Source organism: Sinocyclocheilus rhinocerous, unplaced genomic scaffold, assembly GCF_001515625.1.
Source record: "Sinocyclocheilus rhinocerous isolate Xijiao unplaced genomic scaffold, SAMN03320098_v1.1 scaffold2059, whole genome shotgun sequence".
Lineage (NCBI taxonomy): Eukaryota > Metazoa > Chordata > Actinopteri > Cypriniformes > Cyprinidae > Sinocyclocheilus > Sinocyclocheilus rhinocerous.
This window is the reverse complement of record NW_015629307.1, coordinates 456385-476753: the sequence shown is the minus strand read 5'-3', so window position 1 is coordinate 476753 and position 20369 is coordinate 456385. Positions and strand designations below refer to the sequence as shown.

The 20369-nt window shown below is 36.1% G+C and overlaps 1 protein-coding gene across 4 annotated transcripts; it reads left to right on the top strand.

Annotated features, from left to right (window-relative positions):
• The first annotated feature begins 681 nt into the window (after nt 1-681).
• Nucleotides 682-19384, top strand: abcb4 (ATP-binding cassette, sub-family B (MDR/TAP), member 4). 4 transcript variants are annotated; one of them, XM_016550758.1, is made up of 28 exons: nt 682-892; nt 1545-1635; nt 1943-2006; nt 2482-2650; nt 2755-2806; nt 2912-3103; nt 3190-3361; nt 3976-4100; nt 4460-4631; nt 4852-4965; nt 6976-7086; nt 7180-7305; nt 7397-7600; nt 7692-7862; nt 7946-8107; nt 9566-9721; nt 9796-9939; nt 10057-10161; nt 11315-11392; nt 11503-11586; nt 11925-12128; nt 12225-12325; nt 12431-12571; nt 15418-15574; nt 15887-16084; nt 17210-17416; nt 18080-18226; nt 18513-19384. In XM_016550758.1, the coding sequence occupies exons 2-28, from the start codon at nt 1574-1576 to the stop codon at nt 18708-18710; spliced, it is 3816 nt and encodes a 1271-aa protein (XP_016406244.1). In that variant the 5' UTR covers nt 682-892; nt 1545-1573; the 3' UTR covers nt 18711-19384. The 4 variants fall into 4 exon arrangements, with proteins under 4 accessions (XP_016406244.1, XP_016406245.1, XP_016406242.1 ...); XM_016550759.1 differs by having other exon boundaries at nt 1489-1635; nt 1946-2006; XM_016550756.1 differs by having other exon boundaries at nt 1489-1635.
• Nucleotides 19385-20369: the final 985 nt, after the last annotated feature.

The following is a 20369-nucleotide window of genomic DNA, read 5'->3' as shown; positions in this document are numbered from 1 at the left end:
TCAGGTTTCTCTAACCACACAAAACAGGTTTTAGTTTGTCTGTTTCCTGTTTTCAGTGACTTGAGTGACTTAACCATAAACCCATGACCAATCTAGAAAGTCATCCTTCTAAATCCACTATTCTTATAAGACATTTAAAACAGACAGTTTTAAATAAAAAATAAACAAAATAAAACAACTTCTTGCTCAACAGATGTTTAGTGAAGGAAGGTGAAATTACTTTAATTATTAACTTACTAAATTTTAGAACAAAGTAAATAACTTCATAAATAAAATTAAATTACATGTGTGATGTGTAAAATAATGTGGCACTGTAACAAGGTTTTGGAGGCTATATTTAAATATGTTCATTTTTGGTGATTAAAAATGTAATTACATTTTTAAGTAGATAATATAATGTATTAGATATTAGTTAGATCATGTGAAAGTAATGACATTATGATTTTTAATTGTCATTGCATGATCGAGAAGATCAAGACCTCTGATTTAGGACAGGCCAAAATCCCCATTTGAGGAGGGGGGTTACAGTACAGACGTGTTTAAAACTAGCTAGGTTATTTTTTTATAATAGTTTATAAAACAAATATATCTCACAACAACAAATGTGCTTCTAATATTTAAGAAGAATAAAAATAACCGTATTTGTGGAATGTGCCATGTCCAAATTGGGTAAACATAATCTCAGACATCCATTTTAAAAGCCTTTCAATAATTAAAGTGGCCAAAAGCAGATTATGGGAGGGCATCCATGAGACATGGACGTTGTAAATGATGTAAGCAGCAGTAAAGTCAAGGTTGTATGATCGCGCTCTGGCAGAAGATCCTCTGCGCTCTCGCGGCGCAGCAGTCACTGTGTGCTTGGACAGCAGGGCGGGACGAAAGCATCTGAGCAGTATGTATCTTTCAATAAACTCCTCATATCCACAAATTTAGCCGTCATTTTCGGACAAAACAATAGTCACTTTAGTGATTTTAAACTATATTTTACCTGTGGTGTCGCCACTGTCATAGAAAATATTCAACGAAATGACTAAATTTAAAAGCTTCCCCTGTGAATAACGTTTACTATGTGAATGAGATTCCAAATTAATTTATGATTTTAACAATGGTTTTTGAACGGAAATTCTGATACCACGTCTTTAAGGGTCGGGTCGGTAAACGTTATTGATTGCGGCAGTATTTAAAGCTACAGGATTCGCTCCAAACTGCCAAGTTCGTCAACCCTCTCCGACTTTGAACGTTTATTAAAAGCGCACATATTTCAATGTGGAACCGACGAATTTGATCATTTTAGTACTCTGAACACCTTGAAGCACCTTGACGTTATAATTTAAGCGACATGTTAACGTGGTAGATATTGTTTAGGACGGAATACTCTGTGTATGCTAGCAGGTTAGATCAGTATTTATTCTGTAAACTCAAAATGTCACACGGTTTTTGGTGCCTGTGATTGTACGGTGTGTTATATTGCATTCTTATATAACACAGCACAAAACCACCTGCCCCATCAAGACCATTAACTCCAGATTAACACCTACTACCAGACTATCAGCATCGAAGATAAACAGCAAACATGGGCAAGAAGGACAAACTGAATTTATCAAATGGCAAAAAAGGGGAGAATGGAGATGTAAGGTAAATGACTTTACTTTTATAAAGCAAGCCAGGTTACATTGATGTTTTAAGAGCTATTTGTTCTTACAAATACATTTGTTTGATCTGTAATTATGGTTTATGGTTCATGTCCTGGGATAATATATTCATGTCACGAAATATTTAGATCATTTGTTTTATAGTCAACAAGGATAACGATGTAACTGTAAATGATTAAACATATTTACATTTATTTTATTATTATTTTAGATAATTTATTTATTTGCTTAATTATTGATTTTTTGTTTACTTTTTCATTTTTCAAAATTAATTGTGAATTTATTTCCAGCAGTGAGAAAAATGGCAAGGAAGAGGAGAATGAAAAGGTGGAGATGGTGGGAACATTTGAAATAGTGAGTGAAATATTAAATATATTATTAGTATTTGTAGTACTGTTATCATTTATGATTTGTGAAATTAATAATAACTTCACAGCCATAAAGTTGTATGTACTAAAACATTTTAAATGAAAAAATACTTTTTATTTAAAATATTTTTTAAATTCTCCAGCAATGCTGTAACCAATGGATTAAAATAAGCCTAAATTAAAAATGGATGTGGTGAAGAAGTAATTTTGTTGATTGAGATTTCATGGATTCTTTTCGCTAAAATGCTTTAAGACTAAATCCCTTGAACAATCTTGGCATTGATTGCAGGTTTTACTATGTATCCTTAAATGCTCACATCATGGTATTGTCTTTCTGAGCTTGATCACACTGCTGTTTATTTCATTTTTAAGAGTCAATAAAAATATCAATATCAGTAAAAATAGATATAAAAAATGCTTTAAGACTAACTTATTCTCAAAGAAGTGTGTCCGTGTGTCAGTTCCGCTATGCAGATGGTGTCGACATTTTTCTGATGCTGCTTGGCACAGTCATGTCCATAGCTAATGGGACAGTACTTCCTCTCATGGTTATTGTATTTGGAGACATGACGAACAGCTTTGTGGATGATACAATAGCAGAGAATATAAAGAACATCACCCTTCCACCCAGTGAGTGTAAAATTAGTATCCCTCATTAATCTACTATTGTTTCACAGGGAAATCTGTGAGGTTTTCTCAAAACTAACAATAACATATGGTCTTTTTATCTCTAGACTTCACCTTCCCACAGCCCAGTAATGAGTCTTTAGGAGAGCAGATGACAAGGTAAGACCACTGTGCTTTGCATCGGAACACTGCCATTTTCTTTCATGTTTTAATGTAATTTAAAAATCTTTCTTAGTGTATGATAGTCTTGTTTCTCCTTCTCAGGCATGCTATATACTACAGCATCATGGGATTTGTAGTTTTGTTTGCGGCATATATGCAGGTGGCCTTTTGGACTCTTGCCGCAGGACGTCAGGTGAAGAAACTTAGAAAGAGATTCTTTCACTCAATCATGAAACAGGAGATCGGCTGGTTTGATGTCAATGAGACAGGACAGCTCAACACACGCCTCACAGAGTATGACATGCAATAAGAGTAATTTATCTATATATTATGCACACAGTGACACACACCTACATCACACTCTTTTTTTGTCTCTGCAGTGATGTCTACAAAATAAATGAAGGCATTGGGGATAAGCTTGGCATGCTACTTCAGAATCTGACCACCTTTCTAACTGGTATCATCATTGGTTTTGTCAAAGGCTGGAAGCTGACCCTCGTCATTCTCGCTGTTAGTCCTTTACTCGGGATCTCAGCTGCTATCATCGCAAAGGTGGGATAAAAAGGAATATGAAGAGAGAGCGTTTTAATGTTTTTACATCTATAGTAAGCTCCTGACTCTCATAGTGCCCCTCAACAGCCCTATTTTAGTTTATTATTGTGGCTTTATTACTGTACACATTTCTACCTAGCTGTAAAATAGAATAAAATAACGTAAATGGTCAACAAGGACAAATACAGAGATATTATAGCTGTAAGTTTGGCATCAGTAAGATAAAAAAAAAAAAGTATTCTGCAAGGATGCATTAAATTGATCAGAAGTGACAGTAAAGACATTTATAATATCATAAAGTATTTCTATTTTAAATAAATGCTGTTCTTTGGAACATTCTATTCATCAAAGAAATCCTGAAAAAAATATCACAGTTTCCACAAAAATATTAGGCAGCAGGACTGTTTTCAACATTGATAATACTTATTACAATGATTACTGTAGGATCATGTGACACTAATGGCTGCTGAAAATTCAGCTTTGCCATCTTTGTAAAATTAAAATTGTTAAATTGATTTTTTCTGTATTTTTGATTAAATAAATGCAGTCTTGGTGAGCATAGGAGATTTCCTTCAAAAACAGTTATTGGACTAAAAACAGCCCTACCTCATTAGGTGATGACATCATTCACATCGAGGGAACAGACGGCCTACGCCAAGGCTGGAGCAGTGGCTGAGGAAGTGCTGTCATCCATCAGAACGGTCTTTGCCTTTGGTGGACAGAAGAAAGAGATACTGAGGTGTGTTTGAAAGTCATCCTGTTTCTCAAAGAACGTCAGCACTGTTTCTTAGCAGAAGTCAGATGATGACATACACGTTTTGTGGTACATGACACAGAGTGATAAACCACCTGACCTTTCTATGACCTAAACCTAAACCAGTTCACTTCCCAAACCATCTTAGAACCATAAAGACTAGACAACTACGAAGGAGACAACTCGGTTTTAGAACATTATGGTCTGGTCTTGAAAGTTTCTGTCTATTTGCTGTCCCATAATGTGAATAGGAGAAACTTGGGGAAGAGGGTGTGGAATCAGTTTGATCGTCATATTTTTTGCATCAAGGATAATAAATTACTTTTTTTTTCTGTTTTTCAAAGGTATCACAAAAACTTAGAGGATGCCAAGAACGTTGGCATAAGGAAGGCCATCACTGTGAACATTGCTATGGGCTTCACATTCTTCATGATCTATATGTCCTATGCACTGGCCTTTTGGTATGGTAGCACTCTTATCCTGGCTGAAGAATATGATGTCGGCATACTTTTAACTGTGAGTCACAGCAGCGTTATTACAAAACTTCACAAAACTCTGGTCTTCTGAAACCCAGAGTCACATTGGTCATGCTTTAAATATTGTAGGATTTGAAATCCCCCAAAATGATTACATAATAAATAGCAAGTGGTCATGTTTTCTTCATGGGAACTTAAAGCAGACTGATAAATAAGCATGAGATTGCCTCACGAGTGCATTTTCTGTTCCTCTATTTTAGGTTTTCTTTTCAGTCCTAATTGGAGCTTTCGGCATAGGTCAAACGTCTCCTAACATCCAGTCCTTCTCTAGTGCAAGAGGGGCCGCCCACAAAGTTTTCCACATCATTGATCATGTGAGTGAACTCATTGTTAGCTAATCATTAATGCTTTGATATTATGTTACATAATTGTTGGAAGAAAAAAACAACTGTCCCCAATGCAGAAGAAGATCCATAATGTAATTGCTACCTGGATGCTAGACAAGATTTTAGTATTTTATTCCCTCAATTAAAAAGTTAAAAATGCCTTAAAACCGTAAAATCTGACTCTGACCATTCGTCCCATCTAAACAAACTAAACACTTCCCCTTTTCTAAAAATAGCACTGTGATTTTTTTTTTTTGGTATCGTATCTTTTATTCAGATTCAGATGGAGTTTTCCTACAATAATTGTCACAACACAATATATGCATGTCTTTTAAAAGGCTGCAAGCCAAGAATATAACTAGTTAACCTCTTAACTGTTACCCATCCCCTCAGAGGGACACCTAAGTTTACTTCACTATATTACAAATAAATCCTAATCTAACCATGACAAACTATATATCGTTGGAAATGTCTAAGACTTCTAAATAGATATTTTACCACTGTTGTTTTGTTACAAATTATATAGGAACGCTAATAGATTAATTTATGACAAGAGTGCACCTCAAAAATCTACATCATAACAGGAGTTCTGACCTTTGTCACAAAAAGTATTTTTTCATTGCCTTTTTTCCTATCACGCTTTAGAAATCATCATAAATTATATATCAATTGATAGCTTAAAACCTCGAAATTCATCCTGTGAAAACCATTTTAAAATCGGACATTGCATTACTGTGGAAATGGTACATCAATAAATTAATTATAACAATTCAAATTTGGATAGTGCACTTTCACGTCTATGTTCAAAAATGGGATTGACAGTTAAAGGGTGAAAAAGATGGTATGAGTGTAATCATGTCCCCGTGGTCATGAAAAAACTGTAAATATTAAGAGAATTGTGATTTCCAGGACCAGAAAAGTCATGGAAATTTATAATGATTGAATATGTCTTTGTCTTTGGCTATGCTCTGCATGGAGACTCAAAAAACTGAATCTACTATTGAGCAACATTGAAATCTGAAGCCTAATACTTTACCACTTTTATACATATGCTACCATTCGAAGGTCTGGGGTCACTAAGACTTTTTTTTTTTTTTTTTTTAAGTGGTCTCGTAATGCTCACCAAGGTTGCATTCATTTGATCAAAAATACAGTAAAAACTGAAATGTTATGAAATATTATTACAATTTAAAAACGTAACTTTTATTTTTATTTTGTGAATGCTGCACTCTTTCTGAAATGATTTTAAAAATACATGAATGACTGGAAAAGTCATGGAGAAGTCAAGGAAATCCATTAATCAAATAAGGCTGGGAAGCCTGACTTTTGAAGAATATTGCATTGTTTTCTGACTTTGTTGAATTATAGCTCCAGATATGTTCTGGTTATTTTTACATCCTTTCAGCTGTACTGTACAGTACAGATTATTTAGCCAATCATACACATGCGAAAGTTCAATAAATCTATATTTCCTTCCTCCTTCAGAAAGTGCAGCTCATATTGCTTTAATTTTTTGAACATTTAAACATAGCAGACAGCAAAACTGTTTGATTTGTAACTTCTGTTCGGTGTTCCAAGAAGGGCAAGCCTGAACAATTAAAACACACACACACACACAGGACTAAACTTTGTCTTTATTTAGATGTTCAAGTTTAAACAGACATCACACACACAGTGAGCAGACAGCGGCTTTGAGATAAAATCCAGGGACAAAAAGGTGTGCAAAAATAATCCAGAGCCAAGTTGCATAACTTCCCCTCATTGTTTTAGCACCATGAAAAATGGTCTGGGCTCAGGATCAGAGGTGCTTCCCTACTGAGATCCAATGAATAGAAGACCACAGGGAACCATTTTTCTCTGGTGTAGAGCAATTAGTGTGATATTGACGTCTATTAGTCTGAATGAGGTTTGATTATGAACTTACCTCTGTCCCTTACTGGAATGGAATTTGTATTTAAAATAATACATTTCTCTCATAATCCTTTTTTTCACCAACAGGAACCCAAAATCAACAGTTTCTCTGAGGAAGGCTACAAACTTGATGTTGTAAAAGGAAACATAGAGTTCAAAAACATTCACTTCACATACCCCTCACGACAGGATGTGAAAGTAGGACCATCAAAAGATTAATTAAAAACCATTTGAACCAAATAACTTTACAGAATGAAATGACTCCAGCTATGGCTCTGTTTTGGCTTGTAGGTTCTGAATGGCATGAATCTTAAAGTCATAAGTGGACAGACCATTGCTTTGGTGGGGAGCAGTGGGTGTGGAAAAAGCACAACAATCCAGCTCCTACAACGCTTCTATGACCCACTGGAAGGAACGGTAAGTACAAAGAGAGGCTGAGAGATACAATCTCCTTGACCTTCCTGTTCTTTATCCCAACTTTCAATTTTCTTTTCCTCTAACCCCTCAGGTGACTATAGATGGCCATGATATTCGCTCTCTGAACGTGCGAGGTCTGAGAGAACTGATTGGCGTAGTCAGCCAGGAGCCGGTGCTGTTTGCCACAACTATCTCAGAAAACATCCGCTATGGCCGCCAAGATGTCACCCAGGAGGAGATCGAGCAGGCCGCACGTGAAGCTAATGCCTACGACTTCATCGTGAAGCTCCCAGATGTATATCATTTTACATAATTTTACTTTTAAGGTAATTTGATCAAAAAGATTGATCAGGTAGGCTCTGACCAATATCTCCGGTAATTTTCAGAAATTTGAGACTCTAGTTGGAGAGAGGGGCACCCAGATGAGTGGTGGACAAAAGCAGCGTATTGCTATTGCAAGAGCGCTTGTGCGCAACCCAAAAATCCTACTTCTTGATGAGGCTACGTCTGCTCTGGATGCAGAGAGTGAGACTATTGTGCAAGCAGCGTTAGATAAGGTAACAAAAAATTGCGGTCTGGAAAAACACTGGAAATATTGTGTGTGTGTGTGTGTATATACATTTTTTATACATCTGTATAGGTCAGGCTGGGCAGAACTACCATTATAGTGGCTCACCGGCTGTCTACTATTCGAAATGCTGATGTCATTGCTGGATTCCAGAATGGTGAAATTGTAGAACTGGGCACACATGACGAACTGATGGAGAGAAAAGGAATCTACCACTCTCTTGTTACTATGCAGGTTAGAAACCCACAGTGCAATACGTGCACACACACACACATGAGCTCTGTATGCAACTGTGGCACATGGCTGTTAAAAACATGAAAGGTCGTCAGAGCCTATTGTCTTGTGGGTAGTGCACTGACATCTGGAGTTCGAGTTTGAGTCCCAATCAAGGACTTTTCCTGGCCCTATTCCCCTCTTAATTGTTTTCATTCTCTCATTTTCCTGTCGTGTCCATTAAAGGTGAAAATAGCCCTGTGAAATGGCTTTGACATAACGTTACATTAAAGGACATTGACTGTCAGTGATTTGTAGCAACTAGAAGTCATTCATGTTCTACAAGAGTTGCCAGTTTGAAGCAACATGAGTAACAGTAGATATCAAAGATATTGAGCAGATAGTAAAGCTCACACAATCTTTGTCAAATATTGCTGTGAAGTAGCAACCAAAACTACAGGGACTTGACAATCTCAAATGGTTGAATTACTGTCATTGTGATCAGCTCTTTAAACTTCCACAATGTAACCCATTTTATAAAGATGTAATGCAGTTTATCCATCTGGATTTGACTGGATGGTTTGAAGCTGAAACATGTTATCATTTAAAGGGTTAGTTCACCCAAAAATGAAAATTCTGTCATTAATTACTCACCCTCATGTCGTTTCAAACCCGTAAGACCTACGTTCATCTTCGGAACACAAATTAAGATATTTTTGATGGAATCTGAGAGCTGTCTGACCCTCCATAGACAGCAACGCAACTGAAATGTTCCCAAGTCCAGAAACGTAGCAAGGAGATCTGTAAAATAATCCATGTGACATCAGGGGTTCAGCTGCGTCACGCCGGATCTGTTTCCTATATTGTTGTAATTTGATTTGAATGAAAACAACATATCCGGCGTGACGCAGCTGACATTGAATAGCATACGCTGTTTACGTCCAGCGGATATTCTCCAAAATGGCACCAGGGTGATGCGGAGGAGACGAATTGTTGAATAAAGTCGTTATTTTTATTTTCTTTGCGCACAAAAAGTATTCTCGTAGCTTCGCAAAATTGTAGTTGATCCACTGATGACACATGGACTATTTTATCGATGTCCTTGCTGGGTCTGGGAACATTTCAGTTGTGTTGCTGTCTATGGGATGGTCAGAGAGCTCTCAGATTTCATCAAAAATATCTTAATTTGTGTTCCGAAGATGAACGAAGGTCTTACGGGTTTGAAACGACATGAGGGTGAGTAATTAATGACAGAATTTTCATTTTTGGGTGAACTAACCTTTTAAATCTAGTGGTATTGGTCCTGCCTGCTTTGGTTAGCAGCAGAAAAGAAAAGTTTCAGAGGCAAGCAAGTTGTTATATTTTGCTGAAAGATTATTAAGTCAAATATTTATTTTGCATGCTCTGATGAATTTTGCATGATAACACAGGGAAAAGGAATTCTGTGGTCTATAATGAGTTTCCTTGTTTAAATCCCAGATGTTTAAGAGCACAGAGGACACAGAGGAGGGCAAAGAGGAGATGACTATGGATGAAAAGAGTCCCTCAGTCAGCTCTCTGAATGATCGCACACTCTTCAGACAGAAATCAAGAAGTGGCTCAGAAAAAGATCAGCAGGATGAAGAGACAGAGGAGGTAAGATTGTAGAAGGTATTTTGATAGAACAAATATGTAAAATATGTAAAATAATTTCACTCTTTTGTTTGTAGGAAAAAGCTCCAAACGTCTCCTTCCTGACAGTCCTGAAACTGAATAAACCGGAATGGCCATATATGGTGGTTGGAGTTTTATGTGCCACCATAAACGGAGGCATGCAGCCTGCATTTGCTGTCATTTTCTCTAAAATCATTGCTGTATGTTGCACGAGAAAATTAAATATTAATAATGATTACCATTATTGACAGTCAGCATTACTGAGACATTTTTCCTCATACATTTATTTTCCTGTCTCCTCGTTTCTTCTTCTCTAGGTGTTTGCTGAGATAGATCAGGATCTTGTACGAAAGAGGACTGAGCTCTACTCTCTGCTGTTTGCTGGCATTGGGGTTGTGTCCTTTTTCACTTTGTTCTTTCAGGTTTGTTTTTTGTTACAGCATCAATGTTTAAACACAGAATATATAAACTGCCTTGAATGCTAAATAAAAATTGTAGAACTTGACTATATATGATAATAAACTACTTGGGTACCATCTTGATACACATTCAGTTCAAAAGTGTAGTCAGAGATGAAGTATGGTTTTATAGATTAAAGGTGTTCATGTGAGGTGTTTCAAAGGAAATTTTTGTTCTGATAAGCATACTTGTGAGGTGCATCCTGTACATCGAGTGGTGATAAAAAGTTCATATGATCTTTCTTATCTGAAAGCTGATGACTTGTGAAATACCACTTTGTAAACACCAATGAGTAGCAGACAGATCTGTCAATTATTTGCCTGGTCAAACTAAACCTGCTAAAATTCACAAATGCTAAAAGATTACATTTAACTCTTACAATAGAACTCAAATGAATAGAAAAAAGAAAATATATTTAAATGTACTAAAAACAGGATAAAACAAATTCCAAAATGTATTATAAAATTACATATACTTTGAAATAAATAGATTACAAAAGATGTATATTTCAATTTAAATGTTGTTCTTTCTTTTCTTTCTGTTCACCAAAGAATACTGGAAAAGTATCAGTTTCCACAAAAATACTAAACAGCTGTTTTCAACATTGATAATAAGCAATGCACCTTGAGTACCAAACCAGCATATTAGAATGATTTCTGAAGGATCATGTGACACTGAAGACTGGAGTAATGATGCTGGAAATTCAGCTTTGCCACTACTAGAATAAAAAAACATTTAAAAATATATTAAAATAGAACAAAAGTTATTGTAAATTGTAACAATAGTTCACCATATTACTATTTTACTGTATTTTTGATCAAATAAATGCAGCCTTGGTGAGCAAGAGACTTTCAAAAACATTTAAAAAATGTTTACCAACCCCAAACTTTGATCCCCCCCCATCAGTTATTAAAGCCCTTTTATGGATTTTGTGGAGAAAAAAAATTTGTGCTTCAGCAAATAAAAATACTATTATAAATGTCAGAACATATTAAACACATTGTATTAGTCAAAACACATGACAATTTTTAAAAACCCTTTTAAGAAACAATGTTATGTCTTTGTCAAAAAAGCCTCATTTTTGGTGTATTTTTCACAGTTTTGAATTTCTTTTAGGGTTTCTGTTTTGGAAAAGCTGGTGAGATTCTGACCATGCGACTGAGGTTTAAAGCCTTTAATGCTATGATGAGACAGGTGAGACGATAACTGCCATAAACCAATCATCTCAAAATTTACCCCAAAGAAGCTTTTTATGGATGTCTGCTGATGGAGAGTAGTATGACACCTGTCTGTGTGTATTTTAGGACCTGAGCTGGTATGATAATACTAAGAACAGTGTGGGTGCGCTGACCACCAGACTGGCTGCAGATACAGCTCAAGTGCAGGGTGTAAGTCTTATTTCCTATTCCACCACAGAGAGTAACACATAGTCCCACACGTTGTCCCAAGCTCCTAAATTGATACCCATGTACAGTAACAAAGTAGCTCATCACTAATGGCACTATGACTCCCAATTTCCTATGTACTGTATTTTTAAGATCAATTTGATTTCAGCTTAGTCTGCTTTATTAACGTCAAAAACTATATATTTGTATTACAAATGTAGTACAGATTAAATACTGTTTAAATTTAAGAAATTAAGTTGTGTGTTGAAAATGGCATGTTTTGTTTACCATTTTAACACAGTAGCTCATCACAAATGGCACACTGACTTTATTTCCAACAGGCAACTGGTGTAAGATTGGCAACACTGGCACAGAATGTGGCCAACTTGGGCACCGCCATTATCATCTCATTTGTGTACGGCTGGCAGTTGACCCTCCTCATTCTCTCCATTGTGCCAGTCATGGCTGTGGCTGGAGCCATCCAGATGAAGTTACTGGCAGGACATGCTCTAAAAGACAAGAAAGAGCTTGAGCAAGCTGGGAAGGTGAACATTTATACTTATGCTTTAATGCAGCACAAATTAAATCACTTGTCTTAAATTACTACCTTGTACACAATGTAATTTTTTTTTCCCATTCAGATTGCAACTGAAGCCATTGAGAATATCCGTACTGTGGTTTCATTGACCAGGGAGAGCAAGTTTGAGACTCTGTATGAAGAAAACTTAGTTGTGCCCTACAAGTATGTTTAAATCGACTAATAATAATTCTATTATATATCTATTAGGATTCAAAATGAGCTTGATAATTGATGATAAGATAATTGATGTTTGTCTGATTTCCTTAGAAACGCTAAGAAAAAAGCACATGTTTTCGGCCTGACTTTCTCCTTCTCTCAAGCGATGATCTATTTTGCCTATGCTGGCTGTTTCAAGTTCGGCTCTTGGCTCATTGAACAAAAGTTGATGACCTTCGAGGGTGTCTTTCTGTAAGTGACTCAATACATGTCTGTTATAAGACTCTCTCACAGCAGACAAAGGAATATGTGATAAAAAGCCTCCACAATAGTATTGACATGATCCAGTGTCATCTACAATGTGTGTCACAGCACAGGTAGTTCAAGTGTGTAAAAATGAAACCGTAGTGAGTGAGGTCAAGTAGTAGAGACACAAACAAAGCTAAAACACACTACAGTGCAGGGGTTAAGTGGGAGTGGATTGGGAGGTACAAAGTCTGCTGTATCAGTTAATAATTACAGAAGAAAAAGTGAGTCAAAATAAACTATCCAGATGAGCAGTGAATGCAGATATTCTCTTAGACAACACAGAAACAAGGCTGGTGATTCATTACATTTACAGATAGAAGATTCAAGAGGATACATGTTATCTAACAAGTGGGCTTTTTTAAACGGCGATAATTAAAACTCTGTTCTCTTAATAACTAATTAAATAGCAGTGTTTACCCATAGTCCCAGAGTCTAATAAAAATTATGAAATGGGCTACACATAGATATTGTGTATGCAATATAATCTGACTGATAATCACTGAATTAACGATTGGGAAAACATTAGTTTTGTCATTCAGTCAATACTATTATATATATTATATATAATATAATTCTATCGTATTATAATATATATTCAATTTCAGTTTAGTAAGCTTTATTGCCATGAATAAAACTTTGCAGTTTCAGAGAAAAACAAGTAAAATAAAATAGCAATAGCGAAAATAATTACATTTAATTTAAACATCCTAATAACAACCAACACAAAACAGTGCCTTGTATAGTCAGTAGATTGATTAGATACAATAGTAGGGCCCTATGAAGTCTGTTTTATTTTTGCTGTTTTTTTCCCAAATTAGTATTTCTAGACTCCATTTTAACTGTTAAATTTAATTTGAGTAATCAAAAAGCATGTTATTGACACAAAAAAGCATGAATTTAAATTATTAAATGTATACAATTTAACAACAATTTATTAAACATTTAACAAAAATTACATTTTTATGGCCCTATGATATGTTGTTTATTATGTATTATTATTATGATATGTATTTTTTCTCAAATTCCATTTTGTATTTACCAAATTCTGTTTTTACATTTTAATGGTTTAATTACATTTTAATACTCAATCAAAAAGCATGTCAATTAATTGAGTTCATAAAACAACTTAATTTATTATTATTATTATTATTATCATTATTATTATTGTTTTTTTTTTTTACAGTAATAGGGCCCTATGATTTTTTCCCCAGACATTCTGTGTTGTGTATTTACATTTCTCTGGTAATCAAATGAAGGCATAATAACATTAATTTAAATGATCTTTTAATCCAATTAAAATTAAACAAACCCTTAATTTTTGGTAAATAAAGCGCTGCACAACGGAGGTTTACTGGAAAGAAAACATGGAAGAAAATTGTGTGGTTATTTCTTTAAAAAATCAAGTTTTAAAAATAATTATATTATTATTAGTAGTAGTAGTATTAGTATTACATTAAGATGTATATTCTACTGTACAATAGGAATATATTTCTGTCACAATTTCTTCAAGTTAAACTGAACTTTTATTTTAATGTGTAGCTGTGAAGACCTTTAAGTTTCTGCGTGTATATATGATTATGATGATAGTTCTTCTCAAATGAAATGGTAAAATGATTGAGACGATGTTCATGTTCTCATATAGTGAGTTGGCAGAGGCTGAAAACAACACAAGCGTCACGCACACTTCAGTATGTGTGTAGTAAACATAACTGCGAGTCTGCACCATTCATTCACACAGAGACACACAGAACATGCAAGTCTTTTTACAATTTAATATTCCCAGACACTAGTGCATATCGCCATTTGATTTGTGTACTGACATGCTTTGATTTTTTCAAACAAAATTTGACAAATTCTGTGACATTCCGCGTTATACAGTAAATTCTATTTTTATTACTGTTTTAGTGTTTTTTTTTTATTCATTTTTATTAATTAGTTTTAGTTTATGTATGTATATATATACAGTATGCTGGTCTAAAAAAGAGGTGTGTTCAGGCGCATTGTTGGCGCTTTGCTATTTTGAGGAACTGAAAATAGACTGCGCCATAGACCAACTCAAACCTGATCTAAAGTCTGGCGCAATATTTTTTCTTTGTTATTTAAAGACCGCGTTAGAAATATGCGCCTATAGGCAGGTGCACAACGCACGTACACTTTGCTTATTACACACACAGGGACGCGCAGCAGCACACAAACATTTTTAAATATGAAAAATTACATTCCGCCATGTAAATAGCGAACCCGCCATGGCGCGAGTGCAACTGGCTTTTAAAGGGGATGGGAGATGAGACTCTGATTGGGTTATTGCACGTTACTCCCAAAAAAACGTTTTCCCGTCGTTAAACTAGCAAAAGTGGATTCGGACACGCCCTGAAACAACTCTGCAAAGTTAAAAAAACCTCACACGAGACCGTTGAATGATTGTCCAAACATAAAGCTAAGTTTTCATGATTAATATGATGGATTATGCAGTCAAATGAAGCAGGCATATCTATAACATTTGCATGCTGAGGTACTGGAGAAACCGTCTGAATGTGTCTTGTAGTAACTCATCATCAAATCTGGAGAAAGGATATTCAGTGTACGATTTACTTTGTTAATCGTAAATTCCACAGAAATGGCAAGTGATGTACTTTTAACTAAAAACTAGTCCATATGTAGACAAATTTTTTTTTTTTTTTTTTTTTCAGTTAATGTTCTTATGTGTCAAGTAACGACAGTGCTTTTTATGGTTTTAGTTTTAGTTAATGTTAATAACCCTGGGTGATATATCTGTTTGTGTCTCTCAGTGTGATCTCAGCAGTGGTGTATGGAGCAATGGCTGTTGGAGAGGCAAACTCATTCACTCCAAACTACGCCAAGGCCAAGATGGCTGCTTCTCATGTCCTGATGCTCATTGACAGAGTCCCAGCCATTGACAATGCCTCAGAGGATGGAGACAAGCCGGTATTCCTTTCACATATGCACTTGAACACCAGAATACACAGTATGCCCAATACGCGATAAAAAGCTTTCTAATTGTAGTGAGTCTTAATTCTAGGCAAGATCTCAGAGTTCTTAGAAGCATGTCATGAAATTAATCATTTTCCACTTCTTCTGTTCTATCCTAATCTGATAAGACTCAGGCAGAGCTGGACTCTGCCCACCATAAATATCCTGTGCCATTCAATGTGTTCATCAAGAGACAAATATATTGCCATGATGACACTAGTATACACAAATGTGCTCTGATGTGACCGTTTCCTGTGATCTGTGTAGGATAAATTTGAAGGGAATGTGAGTTTTGAAGATGTGCGTTTTAACTACCCGTCCCGGCCGGATGTACCAGTGCTGCAGGGTCTCAGGCTCCGGGTGAAGAAGGGGCAAACTCTCGCTCTGGTGGGCAGCAGTGGCTGTGGCAAGAGCACCACCATCCAATTACTGGAGAGATTTTATGACCCTCAGCAGGGCAAAGTGGTAGGAGAACACACATACAGACAAGTGACTCAGAGACCACGGGCCCTATCATACACACGGCGCAAGTGTTTTTGATAGTTTCAGCCCGACGCAGTTCTCATTTTCCCGTCCTGCGCCGCGTTGTTTAAATAGCAAATGCTGGTCTAAAAAAGAGGTGTATTCAGGCGCATTGTTGGCAACGCACGTACACTTTGCTTATTACACACACAGGGACGCGCAGCAGCACACAAACATTTTTAAATATGAAAAATTACATTCCGCCATGTAAATAGCGAACCCGCCATGGCGCGAGTGCAACTGGCTTTTAAAGGGGATGGGAGATGAGACTCTGATTGGGTTATTGCACGTTACTCCCAAAAAAACGTTTTCCCGTCGTTAAACTAGCAAAAGTGGATTCGGACACGCCCTGAGTGCACCTGCGCCGTGCGCTTTAGACCATTCGCTTAGATCGTTAAAATAGGGCCCACATCTTTTAGCTTTTTTAGCATATATTATATAATAACTTTTATTGACATGTTAATGTTTTTCCCACGGGTATCTAATTGACTAAATAGTCTCAGTCGCTAATCACTCGTCCAACTCAGCAAGATGTCATTCACGCACATACTTAACTGTCATTCAGTACACAACAGCCATGGAAGTCACAATCTTATTACCTTTCTCAAAGGTCAATAATAAGGTATCTTAAGGCAGGCCAAAAAACAAGGAAATCCGGATATGCACATCAAAGGATGCTTTTCTTTCACCTGCATACTTCAGGTCCTTAACCTTTATGACTCAGACCATAACACAGACCTGTTCACACGCTATTAACCTCCGTTTCATGTGATCTGATCACAAGTGAACAGTGCTAAACAATCTAACAGTCTAAACAAGATTTTTTTTTCTAATTGATCAAACCACATTCACAGTTAGTCACATGTAGTTTTTTATTTATTTATAAAAACTTAAAAAAAAAAACGACAACAAAAAACTTTATTATAGCAAAATAATATTTAGCCATTAGGTCCAAAAGCGAGATACTGTACCTGTTACAGAAATATGCATTGTATAATAAAGAAGCATTGAGATGCATTATACCAGTAATAAAACATAGTTTTGGTAAAAGTTACCCTTTATTAACAGTTGCTGGATGACAATGACGCAAAGCAACTGAACATCCACTGGCTGCGCTTGCAAATTGGCATCGTTTCCCAGGAGCCTGTGCTGTTTGACTGCAGCCTGGCAGAGAACATCGCATACGGAGACAACAGCAGAAAAGTCAGCCAGCAGGAGATCGAAGAGGCTGCTAAGGCTGCTAACATACATTCCTTTATAGAGGGGCTGCCACAGGTACAGTGCAACCATCGTCCTCATGTACACCCCATTCAAAAGTTAGGGGTCAAAACTAAGAATCTTTTTCAATACTTTTTTAAGATAAATATTTTTTTAAAAATACATTTATTCAGCAAGGACACATTAAATTGATCATAAGTGACAGTAAAGATATTTTTATGTAACAAAACATGTCTATTTCAAATACAGTAAATGTTCTTTTGAACATTTTATTAATCAAAGAATCCTGGAAAAATACAGTAAGCAGCACAACTGTTTTCAACAACAACAAAAAAAATGTTCTTGAACAGGAAAACAACATATTGGTTTCTGAAGGATCATGTGACACTAAAGACTGGAGAAATGGCTGCTGAAAATTCATATATTAAAATATATTATGCAATATTTTAAAATATGAAATTGTTATTGTAAATTCTAATAACATTTCAAATTATTAAAGTTTTTACCTTTTTTATCAAATAAATGCAGCCTTGGTGACCCCAAGAGACTTATTTTTAAAACCTAAAAATAGTACCAACCCAAAACAGTAGTGTACATTAGAAACAAAAAGCAATAAAATAAGCAATAAATGTTCTAATCTTGTAACAAAAAAACTAAAAAAATATATATATTGAATGACTGTCTACAATTTTACTAAATAATATTGTGGTGTGGTTGCAGCAATACCAGACACAAGCAGGTGATAAAGGTACACAGCTGTCAGGAGGGCAGAAGCAGCGTATTGCTATAGCGAGGGCCATCCTCCGCAACCCCAAACTCTTGCTGCTAGATGAAGCCACATCTGCTCTGGACACTGAGAGTGAGAAGGTAAGATCACAGTTCACACAACAGCAGAATACACTTGTCATACACAGCTCAGTTATATATTATCGCCAAACTCATATCATTATCTATCACAATGGTTTCAACCAGAATTCAAAGCTATGAGTTTGCGAAAAAGAATTGACTTTGGTTACCTGTTCATACAGATAGTATTCAAGCTGCTTCTGGATTTACAAGACAATTGAGAGTAGCGCCTGCTAGAAAATAGTGAAGATACTGTATTTATTTTACTCAACTTCCCTCGTCTCTCTTCTCTTTGTCCTGTGAGTAGATAGTGCAGGATGCTCTGGATAAGGCACGCGAGGGCCGCACTTGTATCATCATAGCCCACCGGCTGTCCACCATCCAGAACGCAGACCGTATAGCTGTGGTCCAAAACGGGGTGGTGATGGAGCAGGGCACACATCAGCAGCTCCTCAGCCAGCAGGGGGCGTACTACACCCTCGTCACCTCTCAGATGAGTCACTGATGGTCAAGAGCAGCCAGCTGCACATGCAGATTCTAGAGAAAATGACATAGAAATGCACTCCTGTGCTTGCGGGCCTGTATTTAATTTTAGGTGCCATTGCTACAGGAAGCCGGGAAAATAATAAGGATGTGGACATTTGTGTCCAAGTGTAATGTTAGCGGAGCAGAGGTCTGACTAAGCATTGTGTAACTGTCAGTGCCTTTTAAAGTTTTAAGATGTAACATTAATCCAAATCAGTGCTTTCTTGTTGCTGATTTAATTGTATTAAACGACAAAAAAAAGGTATTTCTATTAACCCTTCTACCAAGCACTACCATATTCTGATTTCCTGGTCACACTTTGTACATGCAGAGGGCAAAACATTTCAAATGTGATTGTCTTTACTTAATAATGTACAGTAATTTATATATACATAAATAATTTGTCCATCTGTGCCTAATACCAAAAATGTTGCCTTGCTTTCTCGTTAGTGAAGACAGTTATTATTCTTCAGGTGACAAGATGACCAAAGAGTTTGTATTATGATGAGTGACTACATGATAGTGTTCTCTGTGTGTGGTGCCTTGATATTTATCAGACTAACATAAGGCTGGTTTATTTTGTCTTATGGCATTGTTTTCTTATCACACACTGTAAAAAAAAAAAAAAGTTTAGAATAAAGATTTCATTTTTCATTAGCCTCATTTTTTATTTTATATTCTACAGTACACTGAAGTCAGACCGTAGACTTTAAAATTCAAAATGTGTAGTTATTATTTTTTGCACTTAAATTACATTTTAAAGACGCAATGAAATGCATGGTGCATTTCCTCTGAAATGTAGGACCTATTCTATTCATCAGTAGTTGATTGGAGGCAGATCTGAATGTGAGCTTGCAGTTGATTGCAAGAAAGCGCGGACAAACTGATTGGAAAAGTCCAGCATAAATCATGAGAGAGGTCTGCCATTTCACCCTTAGATCTGGAAAATAATTTTAAAAGAAAAAAACATTGATTCTTTCATTCATTCACAATAAGATCAACAACATGCATTTAGAAAAAGAACTTGGCTGAGTTTTCCTTTCATGCCGATTAAATTTACAAGTTAGTCATGTTTACAAACCTAAATCACATTCACAGCTGGTTGACTGTCACAGTGAAAGGATGCCATATGCCAAGCTAGATACTGATAAAGATTTTAATAATTCACTCGCCTTCCCATAAAATGAAAATATTTCACCAAGACACTGGTTTAAAGATTTGCTGCATTTATACAAATGTAAAACAAAGTTCACAGCTGTGCTTTGACACTGAGACACTTATGAAATGAAGTCTAAATTACTGATTATTTCCACAAAAGTAACTGTATGCATTAAAGGTCCCATATTGTACACCTTTCTGGAGTTTTATTTTCTCTGTCCTTGATAGACGTGGAGTTTGCAGCTGGAAATTACGTCCCAGCTTTTCTTTTCTTTTCTTTTATTTAATATGAAGATACCCCTTACATCTTAATGGTATTGAAGAAATAAACATTTTGGATGAGCAAAAGGAGAAGTAGGAAACACTCCTCTCCTCACAACAACTACGGAGCTCACTTCGGCCAAGGTGGACAGTTTAGCAACTTCTGTGCAACAGCTCATCGTCGAAGTTAACTCTCACGACGAACGGTTATCCCTGATGG